This window comes from Sorex araneus, chromosome 8 (assembly GCF_027595985.1).
Source record: "Sorex araneus isolate mSorAra2 chromosome 8, mSorAra2.pri, whole genome shotgun sequence".
NCBI classification, from domain to species: Eukaryota; Metazoa; Chordata; class Mammalia; order Eulipotyphla; family Soricidae; genus Sorex; species Sorex araneus.
The window spans coordinates 56,602,524-56,619,707 of NC_073309.1; the positions used below are offsets into that span (position 1 = coordinate 56,602,524).

Here is a 17,184-nt window from a genome sequence, read left to right on the forward strand (position 1 = left end):
CTCTAGAAGTTTTCGGGGTGCTGCTACGACACAGTCCACCAGTGATGGGCCCACACTTCAGAGTGAACAGCAGGAGGCTCTACACATGCATCAAAAGCAGTACCAGAGTTGAAGTGAAAGCCTTCATTTTAGACTTCTGAGAACCAGCTTGCTTTTTCTTTCTTTCTTAGTCTGAAATAAAATTTTTACTATTTAAAAAAAAAAAAGTTTAAAGGGGGAAATCTGAATAGCCTATAAAAGTACAGTTTTATCCTAAGGGAATATTGGTTTCATATTAGAAAATAGTAAATTATATATATTGCTCAGTGTCTGCATTAACAAAAGATTGGAATAAACATTTCTGGATTGTAAAAATCTCACAAGACATAGGATATAGAATATAAATGAGGGGCCGGAGAGATAGCACAGCGGGTAGGGCATTTGCCTTGCATGCGGCTGACCCGGGTTCAATCCCCGGCATCCCATATGGTCCCCCAAGCACCGCCAGGAGTAATTCCTGAGTGCAAAGCCAGGAGTAACCCCTGAGCATTGCTGGGTGTGACCCAAAAAGCAAAAAAAAAAAAAAAAGAATATAAATGAGATGTTAATTCATTACCAGAAAGCACAAGATTCCTTAGCAAGCGAGGTGCCTTACTCAATTCCACTTGCTGGAAATTGGTCCTGTCCTTTAAAGAAGGTCCTTAGATTCTATGGTAAAACTGTTTCATAGCCATGAATTCCCTAAACTGTTGCCTGTTCATGAAGCTCTGGACATTTCCTTCAAATCCAGCTGATTGGAGTAGTCTTGGTGAGGTGTTCATTTCTTGGAGTTTTTGTACTTACCCCTTCTTCAATGGCTGAGTCACATTTGGTAGATCTGTGAATCTTCTGGACTTTCCTTTGTAAGTTTTTTTTTTTTTTGGGGGGGGAGCGAAATCATAACTGGAGCTGCTCTGCACTGACTCCTGGCCTCCTGGCTCTGCACTCAGGAATAACTCCTGGCAGTACCCAGAGACCATATGAGATGCCAGGAGTTGAACCCTGGTTGGCCACAAGTAAGACAAGCACCTTACCCTCTGGACTATCACTCCAGCCACCATAAATTCCTGTTTTGATCTTCGGAATTTGTCATTTTGAGGAGTGTCTTAGAATTTTCCTAGTTGAGTATTTTCTTCCTAGTTGAGTATTTTCGCTGGGACCTGCAGGCCTCTTAGATCTTGGTGCCTATATTCCTCGTGTAGCACTGTAGCACTGTCATAGCACTGTCGTCTCATTGTTCATCAATTTGCTCAAGTGAGACCAGTAACGTCTCCATTGTGAGACTTATGGTTACTGTTTTTGGGATATCGAATGCGCCACGGGTAGTTTGCCAGGCTACCTGTGTGGGTGGGATACTCTTGGTAGCTTGCCGGGCTCTCCAAGAGGGATGGAGGAATTGAACCCCGGTCGGCCACGTGCAAGGCAAAGGCCCTACCCGCTGTGCTATCGCTCCAGTCCCGTATTCCTCAACTTTGATAAATTATCAAAAATTTTATTGATAATTTATTTCTTCATTGACTCTGCCTTCCTGTCTTTAGGGACTCTAATGATTTTTATATCATTTCTCCTCAGATCATCCTGTAGTTCTCTGGTATGCTGTTCATTTCTTTTCAAACTAGTTCACACCTGTTGTGAAGAGTTTCCTCCTCCTCTTGGAGCTCTTAATCTTTTCCTCTGCTCTTGCTCTGCTGTTGACAGCTTCTGTTGCGTTCTTTATCTCTCATCTTCATTTCCACTTGTAGTTTTCTCATTTAGCACTCATACATGCTTGTGCCTGGCTGGCTTTCCCTGTGCCATTGCTTCTTTGGGCTGCGTATACATGCTCATGATGGTGTGACTGAAGTATTTATGTGAGAATCGACTGCTTATTGGTGCTAGTTGAACCTTCTGTGATCTTCTTTTCACTCACTGACCTTGGTGGGCTTCTACCTGTCTTTACTGTCAGGTTTGCTGTGCTCCTGCGGGGCTAGGAGGGCGCTGCAGTGTGCTGACTTCTGATCTGTAGAGCTGGGCCACTGGCTCTGAAGGGGTTCTGGTGTGGACACTGCCAGGGCATTCTGTCTGCTGACATCTCCCCCGTTGCTCTTCCAAAAACACCATGTAGGTTTTTTTCCCAAATCTGTTTTACCAGATTTAAATCTAGGTTATTTAAAATAATTTTACATAGTTTATTAATTCATTCTACCACCTTCAATTAGGTCTAGATTATTGAATTTAAAATAATTTGGGGTCCAAGTCATAGAGCAGTAAAAAATTTTACCAATTTTACTAGGCAGAAAAGTCAGTTTATTGAAAGAAAGTCCACTGGTCTGATGACACAGCTGACATCTCCAGAGAGAGACCCATCTCACGTTCTTAGGGAATGCTTTTGATCTGGGCTGTGGGAGGCAAGAAACTTCTGCGCTCTATAATTAGCCCTGGGAGGGAGACATGTACACATCTTTGGGGAGAAAGTATATCAAATATTCTAAGCCAGGCGCAGAGATTGAACCTGGGGTTGGCTGTGTAAAAGGTGGGCTCCCTACCCGTTGTACCTGAAAGGTCTGAAATGGGTCGAGGAAAGGAAGAAACAGTCCAAAAGGAGAATTAGGCTGAAATGGGGTTTATTGAGAAAGACAGCGCTCTGGGGTGGATCTCACAAGCCTCCAGAGAGGCTAATGAAGATCTCAGGCACGTGTGTTTTAGGTGCGTTAACAAGGAAATTAAGGAGGCCTGGGGCTTCAAGGGGTGCAAGGCTAACTCAGAACCAGGTCCTGTATTCGCCTGATGGAGGTTGGTTGGTTGGGGCAAAAGTCCTGTATACTCCTGTCTTTCATTGTGGGTCCCAGGGATTCTTGCAGGGCCCTGGGGTGGTGCTTTTATGGAGCTGTGTATGCAGATTTCTAAGTGTCCATCTCTGGGTCAACCTAATGGTACCATCGCTCTGGCCCCCAACTGGGGGAGTTCACTAGACCACTTCATTTAAGTGTGCTATTTAATGATTTGTTTTCTTTTCATGTTCTATTGTTTACTGCTTAATTTTTGTCATTTTGGGACTTTTTCTTGTTTGTTTTTGTTTTTTGTAGGTTACTTCAACATAAAGTAGAATTCCTTTTAATAATTAAGTTGTTTTTTTAAAAAAAAAACACTTGGTGTATATGTGTGTGTGTATATATGCTTTGCAACTGAATTTTCTGAATGTATGTATATTTTTTAAAATTGTATATTTTAAATACATACTTAAAAACCTTGGCGTGTGTGTGTAATATATGTGCTTCGCAACTGAATCGTCTAAGTGCAAATTAAATTTTAAATAAAAGGATTAATTCTCCCTCCTAAAACGTAAGGAAATGAAGGGGCTGGAGCAAATAGTACAGCAGGTAGAGTGCTTGCCTTGCGTGTTGCTGATGGGAGTTTGATTTGAGAAAGCACTTATGTCCTCCAAACTTGCCAGAAGCACACAGCTAGGACCCTGGGCATTGCAGGTGTCCCCAAAACAAAAACAATTTTTCTTTTTTAATTTTTGTGGCCACGCCTGGTTATACCTGACACAGTTCTTGTAGGATCATGCTGTGCCAGGGATCAATTCTAAACTTCCTGCTTCAAAGCCTGAACTCCAGCTTTTTGAAGTAACTCTTGGACTGACCGAGACCAGCTTCCTCTTGAGGGCTTGTTCGTTTTGTTTACATGTAAATTGGGTAGGTTCTGCTTAACTGAAGCGGATAAAGATATAGATGATGCAGAGTGGCCCCACTTGCTCACAGCCCTTCCTGATCCTAATTGCTATCCCTGTCCCCTGCCATCTCATTGATCCCACCACTCCTGCTCCTTTATTGGTGCCTGATACAATCCCTAACCAATAGGAACTAGTCCTATTAGCCAGTGGGACCAGGGCAAGCCCTATAAAAGGCCTTGTCACTAGTTCCTGGGGTTATCCCACTTGAAACCAATCTGGATTACAGAGCACCAAGCTTGGCCTCTGGGTACCCAAGGGTGTAGGGTAGGGCACCGTAGGGTAAGGAAGATTGGCCTAACCGACTCCCCACCCCCAGCCCCCCAAATCCTCTTGAGGATCACCAGTTACTGCAGATCCTGAGGACCTGGAAGGTGACTTCGCCCCACTCTTTCTCGCCCTGTGCCACCCCAAAGTGGACATGTCTAACTGTGTGCCCAGTGAAGGTGAGAGAGCTTGGGGAAAGTGGGTTGAGAGGCATCTGTGTCCATTGTTGGGGTGGTGGGAGGTACTCGAAAGATGCTGCCATCACTCTCAATGTTTTTGTTTTGCCGGAGAGATAGTACAGCAGGTAGGGTATTTGCCTTGCACACGACTGACCTGGGTTTGATCCCTGGCATCCCATATGGTTCCCCAAGCACCGGAGTAATTCCTGAGTGCAGAGCCGGGAGTGACCCCTGGGCATCGCCAGGTGTGACTCAAAAAGTGGGAAAACAAAACCCTACATTTTTTATTTCTCATCTTTTTCTTGCCTCTTTTGTTGCCCTGTGTGGGATTTTGGATTTTTGTTTGGTTGGTTTTGGTTTGAGGGCCACACCCGGCGATACTCAGGGATCATTCCTGACTCTACACTCAGGAATTAACTCCTGGCAGTGTTTGGGGGTCCATAGGGGGTTCTGGGGATCAAACCTGGGTGGTTTGTGTGCCAGGCAAACGCCCTGCCTGCTTTGCTATCACTGCAGCTCCTGATGGGGTTTGGACTTGGTGCATGCTTGATGGGGAGTGCTAAGGGGGTCCCAGGCTTGGTGGAGAGCCCTAAGAGGGTGTTCCGGGTTTGGTAGGGAGCCCTAAAGGATTCCAGGGCTTGATGGAAACGCTGAGTACGTTCCTGGCCTGGTATGGGGAGCACTAAAGGGTTCCTGCACTTAGTAAGGAGCTCTCAGGGGATCCCGGAAGCTATTGCCGTGCAACTCACCCTTAGCTTATATGCTGGTCAAACTCTTGACCTTGATATTCCGGACAGGTGCTCTAAGCGCCCACCCCTAACATTACTCTCCTTGTTTGCCCCTCACAGAAGCCATTTCAGGCCCTACACTGCCACGCGGGCAGAGCAAGAGGTGCAAGTGAGTGTCTCTGGCTTTGTACCTGAAGAGGCAGGGAAGGGGGCCTGGGAGGAAGCCGAACTGGGGGCTAGTTAGGCTCCTGGAAGGGCCACTGAGCATGCGCCTTGAGGGGCACAGGTGCAGGGAGGGTCAGGTGAGTCAAGAACTTTCCCCAGACCTGACTGAGATTCTCCTTTCCTGTCAGGAAAACCTTCACCATCAATGACTTCGAAATTGGGCGTCCTTTGGGCAAGGGGAAATTTGGAAGTGTGTACCTGGCTCGGCTTAAGGAGAACCACTTCATTGTGGCCCTCAAAGTGCTTTTTAAGTCCCAGCTTGAGAAGGAGGGGCTGGAGCACCAGCTGCGCCGGGAGGTTGAGATCCAGGCACACCTGCAGTGAGTTCAGCTTCTGGCCTCTCTCGATGCTTCTCTTCTTTCCTCCTGTCTCTCACGTGCGACCCAGCCTATCCCCAGCACTGCCCAATAGACTCCCATCTTTTCTTGGGGGAAGGGGCACACCCATCAGTGCTCAGGGCTCACTTTGGATGGGATCTGAGGGACTTTTTGCGGTGCCGGATTGAACCTGGGTTGGCTCTGTGCAAGGCAAGCACCTTCACCCCAATAAATGCTTTCTCTCAGGTCTGGCCCTCTTCCACCTTGAGTTTTCTCTGCACCTGGGGAAGTTCACCCATGTGTGAGAGTTGAACTGTGCCTGTCCCTACTCTCACCCTCCTAGAGGAGATTTTGGCTCCTCTGGTACAGGCCTCTCAGGACTTAATTCTTGGAGAATTTGGCGGGGGGGGGGGGGGGAGGGGGAGGATGGAGCCATCCTTGGCGGCACTTGGGGCTTATCTTGGGTCTGTGCGAGATGTGCCATCCCCATTGTTCTGTCACTTAGGGCGGATTCTTGACCTTCTTCATCCTTTTGCCAGACATCCGAATATCCTCCGCCTGTACAATTACTTCCACGACAGACGCCGCATCTACCTCATTCTTGAGTATGCGCCTAGGGGTGAGCTCTACAAGGAGCTGCAGAAGACCAAGAGGTTTGATGAGCAGCACACAGCTATGGTAAAGAGGAATTGCAGGTCCTGGGATGCCAAGTTTATATGAGGCCAATGAGGGGTTACTCTTTAAGGCTTGCAGAGTATTCAGTTGCTGCTGCTGTGAGGTGGGAACCCAGGGCAAAGCCCACTCAGTAGTGCAAGGATGGGGACCCATTTCTTCTTCCCCTCCTTTTTTTTCTTTTTGCTTTTTGGGTCACAACTATTGATCTTCAGGGGTTACTCCTGCTCTGCACCTAGGGATTACTCCTGGCGATGCTTGGGGGACCAAATGGGATGCTGGGGATTGAACCCGGGTCGGCCGTGTGCAAGGCAAACACCCTACTTGCTGTACTATCACTCCACACACCCCTTTTTTTTAACTTTTATTAGAGAATCACTGTGATGTACAGTTACAAACTTATAAACTTTTGTGTTTGCATTTCACTCATACAGTGATACTTTATCCATCCCTTCACCAGTGCCCATTCATCTCCACCAATGATCCCAGTATCCCTCTCACCACCCCCACCCCATCCCCCACCACCCCACCCTGCCTCTGTGGCAGGGCATTCCCTTTTGTTCTCTCTCCTTTTGTCCACCCCATTTTTTTAAAGGAACATCACATTCCATATATATTCTTAGACCAAAAATCATAGGAATAGCAAAGGAAAAATTTTTTAGACATTTGCCTGTATGTGCTGATCTAACCAGGGCAAACTTGACATAACAAAGGGAACTAGTGGCTGCTGGTGCAGAAGTCTCTAAAGTGAATTTATCTAAAGGAATCCACAGGGAGAGGTGGCAGAGATAACAGAAATTACAGGACCCCCACCAAAGGAGCTTTCCCCTGTGGTAAGCTATGGGAGATAAAGGTCCCTACACCACCTAACTAATCTTTTCAGTTAAGTTTATTTCCTTAACTTTGTGCATGTCCAACATTCCAGGGTACTTTTGAGTTTTTTCTGAGTTCTGTATATTTTGTATTGACCTGCAAATCCTCCCAATTTCATCTTTCAATACCTTTGCCTAAAATTTGCTGGATTTAGTTCTCCTTTTTTCGGTGGATGCTGTGTGACCAACTCTCACACACACCTGCCCAGCACAGCAGTGCTGTCAAGCATATTCTGGCTGCTTTGTGGTGTAGCGCTTTTGGCCGCTGCACTAGAGCATCCTCTTAGAGGTTCTCAGTGCATGGGGCAGCAGCAGGAATCAAACTTGCTGCATCGAACTTGTCAGGCATATACTTAAGCCACTGACTTGTGTCCTAGGCACCCGCCCTACACTCCACGAGGAAGGATAGAAGTTTGGGTTCTTCAGTTCTAAGTCATAGACTGTATCTTCATGTCTTTTGCAAAGAAACATTGACAATTTCTGAAGGAGTGTCTGGAAAAATGAGTGGGACAGTTTAGAAACAGGAAGCAAGAGATTTGTGGCCGGCTCCGTTTGGGAAACTAGATTGTTTCCCAAATTGTTCTGGTGCAATGGTCATATCAACTGAATCTGTTAGAAAGATCTTCCAAATTTTCTCCCCCTCTTTTTTTTTAAATGTAGGAGTACTGCTATTTAGCCACTGACTTAGCTGACTGAAACAGGCATAAACTCCACATTATTTATTTATTTATTATTTTAATTTTTTTGCTTTTTGGGTCACACCTGGCGATGCACAGAGGTTACTCCTGACTCTGCACTCAGGATTTACTCCTGGCATGCTCAGTGGACTATATGGGATGCTGGCAATCAAACCCGGCTTGGCGGCGTACAAGGCAAAAGCCCTACCCACTGTGCTATTGCTCCAGCCACTTTATTTATTTTTTAATTTTTTTAATTTTTTAATGAACCATTATGGCATACAGTTACAGACTTACAAACTTCCGTGCTTACGTTTCAGTTATACAATGGACCAAGTACCCATCCCTCCACCACTGCCTGTTCTCCACCACCAATGTTCCCAGTATCCCTCCCACATCCCCTCACAATCCCCACCCCCCACCCCCGTATCAGGCGGAGTCCCTTTTCACTCTCTATCTCCTTTAGGGTGTTCTACATTAGTCTTTTAAACAAATTTTTAATTTTTATTTTCATGAAATTGTTCACAATAATTGTTTACATTCAACATTAATCCTACCACCATTACACCTTCCCACCACCATTATTTCAAAATTTCCCATCACCACCCAAGCCTGCCCCATAGGCAGATGCTAAATAATTCATTTTTTATTGCTTGTTATGAATAGTATGAGATGTTATGCTGTTGCAAAAGTGGCCGTGTGTTCCTGGAATTACTAATTTTTTTAAATACTGGGTTGAGAGGCATCTCCTCTGCATGCTTTTCTTTTCCAAGATTCATTTGTGAGTCTCTGAATTATGGCCATTAATGCGCTTAAATGGTGCCCAGAGGCAGTTCTTGGGATAACTTCCAGGGAACCAGAAGGGCAGGGAGGTAGGAGGAGGCCACCCATCCCCAACTCCATGAAGCCTGGAGTTTTTCAGAGATTTGTTCTCATTCATGGGGAGTTCGGGACAAGCCTGTGAAGATCGGCCATGAGCATGGTGGCAACTGGGTTCTGGAGGTTTGTGGCTGCCAGGGCCCATGTGGGACAGACAGACACACCTGCCACCCTCCAACAGGGTGAGGAAACATCTCTGTGGCCTGCTGCTCTCTTCCAAGATTAATCTGTGAGTCTCTGAATCATGTCTATTTATATGCTTAAATGGCCTGATTTTGATCTCTTTCAAGATTTATTTATGGGTCTCTAAAGCAAGGCCGATAAATGAGCTTGTGTAGCTGAGCTGGAGGTGGTATGTGGGCGTGACTCCCACATACTTAACTTTTGCTGTTTAATTTCTTGGGAAACTTGGTCCCAAGTTGTTGGGGTCCAGCCAGAGGCACAGTGGCAATTTTGGGGCATCAGGAAGCCTGAAGGCACCATCAGGCTGCTGATGCACTCACCTGAAGGTACAGGTTGACCTGCTGGGCGGCACCATACCCCCTTACTCCTATTTATATCATGTCTTCCAGTCCCCTTGGAAGATCATCTGGCTTTGTAGGTCCTGATAGCCTGTACCCTTCAATACCACATACAATGGAGGGGAAATCTCCAACTACAAATTCTGTTGGTAAGGCACTGGGGTGATAGTACAGCAGGTAGGGCATTTGTCTTGCATGCACCTGACCTGGGTTTAATCCCTGGCACCTCATATGGCCCCCTAGCCCACTAGGAGTGATCCCTGAGTGCAAAACCAGAAGTAAGCCCTAACCTTAAAACCAAAAAAATAAGAGTCGGTAACTGGAAAAGATTCTACTACAATATAGAATTCATGCTGTTGAGGGCTGGAGAAAGTAAACACAGAGGTTAAGTCAGTTGCCTTGCTTCTGCAGACCCCAGTTTGAGTCCCAGGTCCTCATAGGGTTCCTCAAGCATCAACAGGAGTAAGCCATGAACACAGCCAGGAGTGACCCCCAATACCAAAACAAACAAAATCAAGTAAAATTCATTATTTACATTCAGCCTCATAGGGTAATTGTGACAGGCTTTCTTTCAACTGTGTTTTCCTTGTTCACCAGATCATGGAGGAGTTGGCAGATGCCCTGACATACTGCCATGAGAATAAGGTCATTCATAGGGATATCAAGCCAGAGAACCTGCTTCTGGGTCTCATGGGAGAGGTGAAGATCGCAGACTTTGGCTGGTCTGTGCACACTCCTTCTTTGAGGTAGGTTGGTGGGTCACAGGGCTTGGGTGTTGGTTGGATGATTCAGCTGTTTTATTTCACATCTACTATTCAGACACCAACTCTGGTGTGTGTTTGAATACTGCCTTTCCCCAAAGCATCTGCATATGTTTGTAGATTTAAAGAATATGGTCCTGGGGCTGTAGCGGTAGCACAGCAGGTAGGGCGTTTGCCTTGGACACGGCTGACCCAGGTTTGATTCCCAGCATCCATATGGTCCCCTGAGCACTGACAGAAGTAATTCCTGAGTGCATGAGCCAGGAGTAACCCTCTGCATCACCGGGTGTGACCCAAAAAGAAAAAAAAAAAAGAATATGGTCCACAGGCCACGGATGCAGCTTCCTGTAAAGCACACCCTTTGGGGGTCGAAGTGATAATACATTGGGTAGGGTGATTGCCTTACATGTGTCTGACCGGGTTTGATCCTGGGCATTTTATATGGTCCCCCAAGTATACAGCCAGGAGTGATTGCTGAACACAGAGCAAGCCCTGAGGAGTAAGCCCTGAGGACTCAGTAAGCTCTGAGTGTGGCCCAAAAGCAAAAAACGAAAACCACACACCTTTCAAGTATGACACCAAGCACCATCCAAAGTAGGAAAAACAAAAAATTGGTTGTTATAATTTTTTTAAACAACATCTAAACACAATTTTATCAATAAACTTCCATGAAAATAAATTAAGAGGGGCTGGGCAATAGTATAGTGGGTAGGGCATTTGCCTTGCATGCCGCCGACCTGGGTTCGATCCCTGGCATCCCATATGGTACCCCAAGCACTGCCAGTAGTAATTCCTGAGCATTGCCAGGTGTGGCCCAAAAATAAATATGAAAATTAAAGCAAACAACAAAAATTTTTGCTTAGTAATTCCAGGAATATATTTTACTTGTCAGTAATCCGAAAAATATCACTCATTTACTTGGTTCATAGTGAGGCATCCTAGTTTTGCACAGTGGCAGTATCATAGTCAATGAGGTTTATCCAAGGCGCAATTATTGCTAATTGAAAACTTTTCCCATATTGAGGAATCCTCAGGATGTTTCAAATCTTGTTCCATGCCCAGAAAATTGTTTGTTTCCTGAGTGCATGGGATCCCCACAGTGGAACTGAACCACCAGGATATACAAAGCAGACTAGAGAGGAGCATCCAGTCCCAGGGCTGGGACCCAGGATTCCTATGGGCTGTCTTTCCTGCCCCATTATGCACTGTCCTTTTTTTTTTTTTTGCTGGCGGGGGTGGGGGGCACCAGTGATTTAACCCAGGCTTCACACAGGAAGGGCAAGCACTACATCCCCACCCACTGAGGATATTCATTTCCAAACATTCCACAATATGTAAGCTAAATAATTTTATGAGTAATTCTAAGAAGAATTTGTGGTTTCCAGTCCTTGCTTTCTCTGAATGTTGATCCATTGGTAGAACACACCATCTCCAAACTCCTGTCTAGGACATTGCTGAGGATTTTCTAGGGGATCCCATGTCAGTGGAAATTGGGCAAGAGTTTCCTTAATGTAGGCCTCTGTGCACTGCTCCCATCCCAGTTTTACTCTAGGAGAAACACAATGTGTGGGACCCTGGATTATTTGCCTCCAGAAATGATCGAGGGGAGGACATACGATGAGAAAGTCGATCTGTGGTGTATGGGTGTGCTGTGCTATGAGCTGCTGGTGGGAAGTCCGCCCTTTGAAAGTGCTTCCTACAATGAGACATACAGACGCATCCTTAAGGTGGGTTCACACGTGGGTGCTCCTGGAGCCAAGTGGTTGCTGGGTCAGTGGCTTCTCAGCCCCCCCACCCCCCCCCAAGGCTAGTTCCAGAATCCAGAAGAGCACATTAAGGGATTTTGGGAGATACTTGCCTTGTGCGTGGTTGAGCCTAGTTGAATCCCAGTATGCTGCATATGGTCACTCACCTGTAGGGAGTGATCCCTGAACTCTACAGAGTGTGGCCCCCAAACCAATGAATAAGAAAAAGATAAGCTGACTCAGGGAATGAAGATAACTTGGACAATGGAATGAACCAGCCTCCTCTCCTTTCTCGCATTATCAGGTGGATATTCGGTTCCCCCAGTCCATCCCTGCTGGTGCCAGAGACCTGATATCCAGACTGCTCAGACTCCAGCCCTCAGAGCGCCTGCCCCTGTCTGGCATCCTGGAGCACCCCTGGGTCAAGGCAAACTCTCTGAGGGTGCTGCCTCCATCCTCACAGCCTGTGTCCTGAGTGCCAGCAGCAGAGGAGTACTGGAGCACTGTGCTCTGTGTGTTCGTTTTCAAGATATGTTTAATAAAGGCTGACTAGTTTTTCACCATGTTTAGTGAGTGGGTTGGTGTGATGGGGCAGAAGCTTTCTTTCCCTAGAAACTTGAGTGCAGTCCTGAGGATGCCCCTTCGCTTGAAACCTTGTTTCCCCTTGGCCCTGGTACCATGGAAAGGCAGGGCTGAGAGACGTGCCAGTTTCTAGTGGCAGTCGCACTGCCACTGCCCTACTGAGGGCTTCACTTCAGGCAGCAACCGCAGGGAGCCCGTCGGTTCTTCCTCAGTTCTGTGCCTGCTGGCTCCCCAGCATCAGGCCTGTGATCCCACGTGCACTCACGAGGCCTCTGAGTGCCCAGGCCTCGCCAGTGGGATCCTCTGGGATCCTCGGTTTCTGTGCTATCAGGGACTTAGTAAGTGCATCCCGCTGAACATTGCAGACTCCGCACTGGCCTCCGCGCCTCCCTAGGGGATGAGCCTTCTCAGGGTACCGGGCACCAAGGGGAGGTGATGGCCTACCCCTAGATGCCCCAGAACACAACGGGACTCGACTGTAGGCTGGGGCGTCCTCCACGAGGAGAGAATCCCAAGCGGGGCTCCAGCGAGCTGGGCGGTCCCCCTGGGTCCCAGAACCTGTGTGTGCCTTTGCCTCTCATGCGTCGCACGCGGGCCTCTCCCCGCATGTCGCTGGCCACAGCCGCGTGCTCTGACGCAGATTGCGGGCTCCACACCATAGAAACCACTCTGGAAGGGACGCCGGCCGTGGCCGTGGGGGAATACATCACCCGCTAGGCTCTGCGCTATTCCCTGCCGACCCCGGCCGAGGAACATCGGGCGGGGGCGGGACTTCCGGCGCCTGGAGGCCTCGTCATCGGGGCGCGACGGCTCTGTCCGCGCCAGTGGAGGGCGGCGGCGGCGGCGGCTGTGAGGAGCGCGGGGAAGGCAAGAACGCCTGCTTCGCACCTCTTGTCTTCCGCAGGACGTGCCTGCGTAGATCCGTGCGAAGGCCTGTCACCCCCCACCCCCGCACACAGCATCTGTCGCCATCTCCCGCCGCCGGGTGCCCTTCACGGGCCCCACGATGGCGGCAGCCTGGGTGGGCCCCGCGCAGGTGAGTCTCCGCCGTTTCTCGGCTGGGGGCGCCGAGTGTCTGTCCGCGCGCGGGTGGTTCCGGCCGCATCGTTGACGGCCGACGGTGATCACCGTCCCCATAACCTCATCCCTGGTACCACGGCAACTCCAGGCAGACGGACAAGGGACAGACCCGGTGCGGAAAGAGGACCCCAGCGCGCAGCAGCTCCTGCACCGCGGCGGTTGGGATCGACCCTTTTTGGCCAGCCCGTGCCGAGTCACTTGAGAGAGGCCCCTCGTCGCCTACGGTGACAGATCCAGGGAACAGGCTGCGGAATCCGGTGACCGCGATTCGGTCCATAATTGACCGAACACCCGAGGGCTGCTGGCCCCGCACCCAGCTGACCCTGAAGCTTCTCTGTGACCCCGTCGGACTCCACGTTTAAACGCAACTTGTGCTCAGCTTGGATTTGTTCGTTGCTGTAGGCTTGTTTTGGTTTTGGGGACGAAGCCCGCCGGTGCTCAGGTATCAGTCCTGGCTCTGTACTCGGGGGTCACTCCTGACTGTGCCCAGCGACCTCTTCTGGCACCGTGTTCAGGGGTCACACCGCGGGCGTAAGCTTAGCTCTATGCTCAGGGGTCATTCCTGTCCCTGTCCGGGAACGCTGTATGGTGCAGGGGATGGAATCCAGGTTGACTCATACCTGGCAAGTGCCTTCCTTACTGAACTTGTGACGCTCAGACCCTGGCCAAATGCATCGTTTACCGAAATACTTCGGCAATCAGGTGTGGTGCAGAGCAAAGCCAGAAACACTGAGCTCAGAGCACCGACAGCCCACAAAACCCTTGGAGCAAATGCCATAACGTGTTGAAATGATAGCTCTGCAGTAATGTGTGCTCTTTGCATATGCCATTTGTTGGGCAGGTCTATAGCAGACAATGTGTAGAATGTGGTAATAGGGGTAGTATCAACAAGACAAACATCCTATGAAGTGTTTTCTTTCAGAATTACCCCAGCATCATGCATGGTTCCCTGTGCGCCCCAGAGTGATCCCTGAGTACTTCCACTGGGTGTGGCCCCAAAATAACAAACCCAAATGCAGGGGACTTCCAGGGGTGGGTTTGTTGCTCAAGTGGTAGAGCATGTATTTTACATGTGTAGTTCTGTCACATTCCCCCTCCCCAGCCAGCAGAAAATGTGAAAAATGTTGGGGACAGTACCTCGACCCCAGTACTGTTGTTATTACCATTACTGATAATTAATATATCATAATTTTCTCTTTCCTCTGACGTCTCAGGACCCTTACTCTATAGCAAGTCATTTTGTCCTTTCCCCATTGTAGTTTTGAATGTCTTCTGTTCTGTACACTGTTGATTTATGTTCATAGAGGGACACATCTGCAGTAATGCAGACAGAAGCTTGGTTCCATCTTGCAGTCCCAAGGCAAACTCGTGCACCTCTGTTTCCCTTCTCAGGTGACTGTGACCTTCAGTGATGTGGCTGTGACTTTTACCCAGGAGGAGTGGGAGCAGCTGGGCCCAGCCCAGAGGACTCTGTACCAGGAGGTGATGCTGGAGAACTGTCGGCTCCTGGTGTCCCTGGGTAATGGACCCCTCTATCACTGCCCCCAGCAGCCCCGACACATCCTTCATTAATAGCTCTGCTTCTTTGTTGGCAGGTCGAGATGTCTTCAGGAGCCTTCCTCCTCCCCCAGCTTCACCTCTCTTGCCTCCTGGTGTCTTTGGGCAACAAACAAACCTCTGGCTCTCAGTGGTGGGAGGAAATGGGGGTGTTCTGCAGAACTGGAGATGGAATCCCTGTAGACTCCTGTGTGGGCTGATAAGTGGGCTGGGCCCACACCAACTATGCTCCTGTGGATCTCTTGTCCTAATTCTGTCTTTATTATGGCCTTTGTCAGTCCACGAATTTTACTCAGTGGTAGAGTATACAATATGTGGCCCTTGGTGTAATATCATATCCCTGCCTTCTATTTGGATATTTTGCAAGAAACATAATGTTGGTTTGGGGGTCACACCAGCACTCACAGAGTGCTCGGGCTTTCCCTGGCACAGTCCTCAGTAGATCATATGTGATGCTGGGGATTTGAGTCAGGTTGGTAGAATGCATGACAAATCCTTTAACCTCTGTCTTGTCTCTCTGGGCCCGACAGTAAACATTTTTTTTGGGCGGTGGGGAGTGGAAACCTCCACTGGCACAGGGATTGGTTTAAAGGCTAGAGCATATGCTTTGCATGTAGGTTTCTGTGCTTAATCTTCTATACCATATGGCCTCCCGAGCACTGTTAGGAACTAACTCCAAGCACCAGGCTAGCAGTAGCCACCAAACCCTATCTTTTGTGCCCCCAAATCCAAAGTAAGCTAAGTAAATCAAGTAACTGGACAAAATGTCACTTCCTGGTCCCGCATGTCATCCCTCGGTTCACCTACCTTTCTGAGGTCAGCTCTAGTCCTGCTGGGCTTTTTGCTCATATTTTGACTCTGATCTCTGTTTTCTCCCTATGGGTATTCTCAGGTATTTAATCTCTTCACACAGATTGTCTGTCACACTTGTTTTCTCCTATCACTCCAGTTAAATCCTTAGCAGTGGCTCTGCTGTGTCCCAGTAGACACTTGGCATATCTGGAAATTCGTGTGTTACCACAAGGATAGAGATTATATGGGCATCTAGAATGTTTCTAAATGGGGCTGGAGCGATAGCACAGTGGGTAGGGCATTTGCCTTGCATTCGGCCAACCCAGGTTCAATTCCCAGCATCCCATATGGTCCCCCAGCACTGCCAGGAGTGATTCCTGAGTGCAGAGCCAGGAGTAACCCCTGTGCACTTCTGGGTGTGACCCAAAAAGCAAAAAAAAAAAAAAAAAAAAAGAATTTTTTTTTTTTTTTTTTTTTTTAAAGAGGTGATAAAGATACTATGCTCTTTTATTTTTATTTTTATTTATTTTTTGCTTTTTGGGTCACACCCAGCAATGCACAGGGGTTACTCCTGGCTCATGCACTCAGGAATCACCCCTGTCGGTGCTCAGGGGACCATATGGGATGCTGGGATTTGAACCCGGGTCGGCCGCGTGCAAGGCAAACGCCCTACCCGCTGTGCTATCACTCCAGCCCCCCAAAAAAAAAGAATGTTTCTAAAGGTTTCCATGCACAGCATGCAAGTACCCTTCCCTTCCCCTCTCTCCAGTAACTAATTTTTTGGGTCATCATGTCCGTCTTTTTTTTTTTTTTTTTTTTTTTTGCTTTTTGGGTCACACCTGGCGATGCACAGGGGTTACTCCTGGCTTTGCACTCAGGAATTACCCCTGGCCGTGCTCAGGGGACCATATGGGATGCTGGGATTTGAACCCGGGTCGGCCGCGTGCAAGGCAAACGCCCTACCCGCTGTGCTATCTCTCCAGTCCCTCATCATGTCCGTCTTGTCAAGATTGGGGACCCTTGCATAGGTGGTGCTTGGGGAAAGGTGGTTCAGAGGGCTAGACTCCCTATTTCAAATGTCTGGCGTTTCATCTCTGTGGCACTGAGTGGTCTCCAGATCTCCAGAGCCACCAAGAGCCGTGCCCAAGAACTGCCAGCTGTAACTCCAAACAGAAGCAAATGAAAGAAATTAGTACATGAACACTCTTGCCATCCTTATAGAGGCACACTGGGGAGGTCAGTCCTTTCAGGGAAGCCTCTAGTTCATGCCAGATCTTTTTTTTTTTTTTTTTTTTTTGCTTTTTGGGTCACACCCAGCAATGCTCAGGGGTTACTCCTGGCTTTGCACTCAGGAATTGCTCCTGGCTGGCAGTGCTTGGGGGACCATATGGGATGCCGGGGATCGAACCCGTGTCGGCCGCGTGCAAGGCAAACGCCCTACCCACTGTGCTATCGCTCCGGCCCCAGATCTTTTTTTTTTTTTTTAAATAAATCACACCATTTTCGTTTTTTGTTTTGTTTTTGGGCCATACCTGGCAATGAACTAGAGTGCAGAGCTTTACGCCTGGCTCTCCACACAGGGATCACTCCTGCCAGTACT

The 17,184-nt window shown here is 48.3% G+C and overlaps 2 protein-coding genes and 1 non-coding gene across 12 annotated transcripts in view; all 3 read left to right on the top strand.

Moving 5' to 3' along the window:
* Positions 1–575: 575 nt before the first annotated feature.
* AURKC (aurora kinase C) lies at positions 576–12,138 on the top strand. The gene is made up of 7 exons (XM_012934598.2): positions 576–4,176; positions 5,025–5,073; positions 5,258–5,449; positions 5,986–6,124; positions 9,665–9,813; positions 11,381–11,555; positions 11,878–12,138. Exons 1-7 carry the CDS (start codon positions 4,152–4,154, stop codon positions 12,046–12,048), a joined length of 900 nt encoding a protein of 299 aa, XP_012790052.2. The 5' UTR covers positions 576–4,151; the 3' UTR covers positions 12,049–12,138.
* LOC129406930 (U4 spliceosomal RNA) lies at positions 10,769–10,915 on the top strand. Its single transcript, XR_008631339.1, has one exon. It is a non-coding gene; the product is annotated as a U4 spliceosomal RNA (small nuclear RNA).
* An 827-nt stretch (positions 12,139–12,965) lies between the features above and the next one.
* ZNF805 (zinc finger protein 805) overlaps positions 12,966–17,184 on the top strand; it is a 32,909-nt gene continuing 28,690 nt past the window's right edge. For 6 of the 10 annotated variants that reach the window (XM_055145347.1, XM_055145345.1, XM_055145344.1 and 3 more), the window contains exons 1-2: positions 12,966–13,191; positions 14,628–14,754. In XM_055145347.1, the coding sequence (XP_055001322.1) occupies positions 13,162–13,191; positions 14,628–14,754 (157 nt within the window). In that variant the 5' untranslated portion in view covers positions 12,966–13,161. Of the gene's footprint in view, positions 13,678–14,627; positions 14,755–17,184 lie in introns of all 10 variants that reach the window. The other 4 variants (XM_055145352.1, XM_055145351.1, XM_055145353.1 and 1 more) reach the window with 4 other exon arrangements.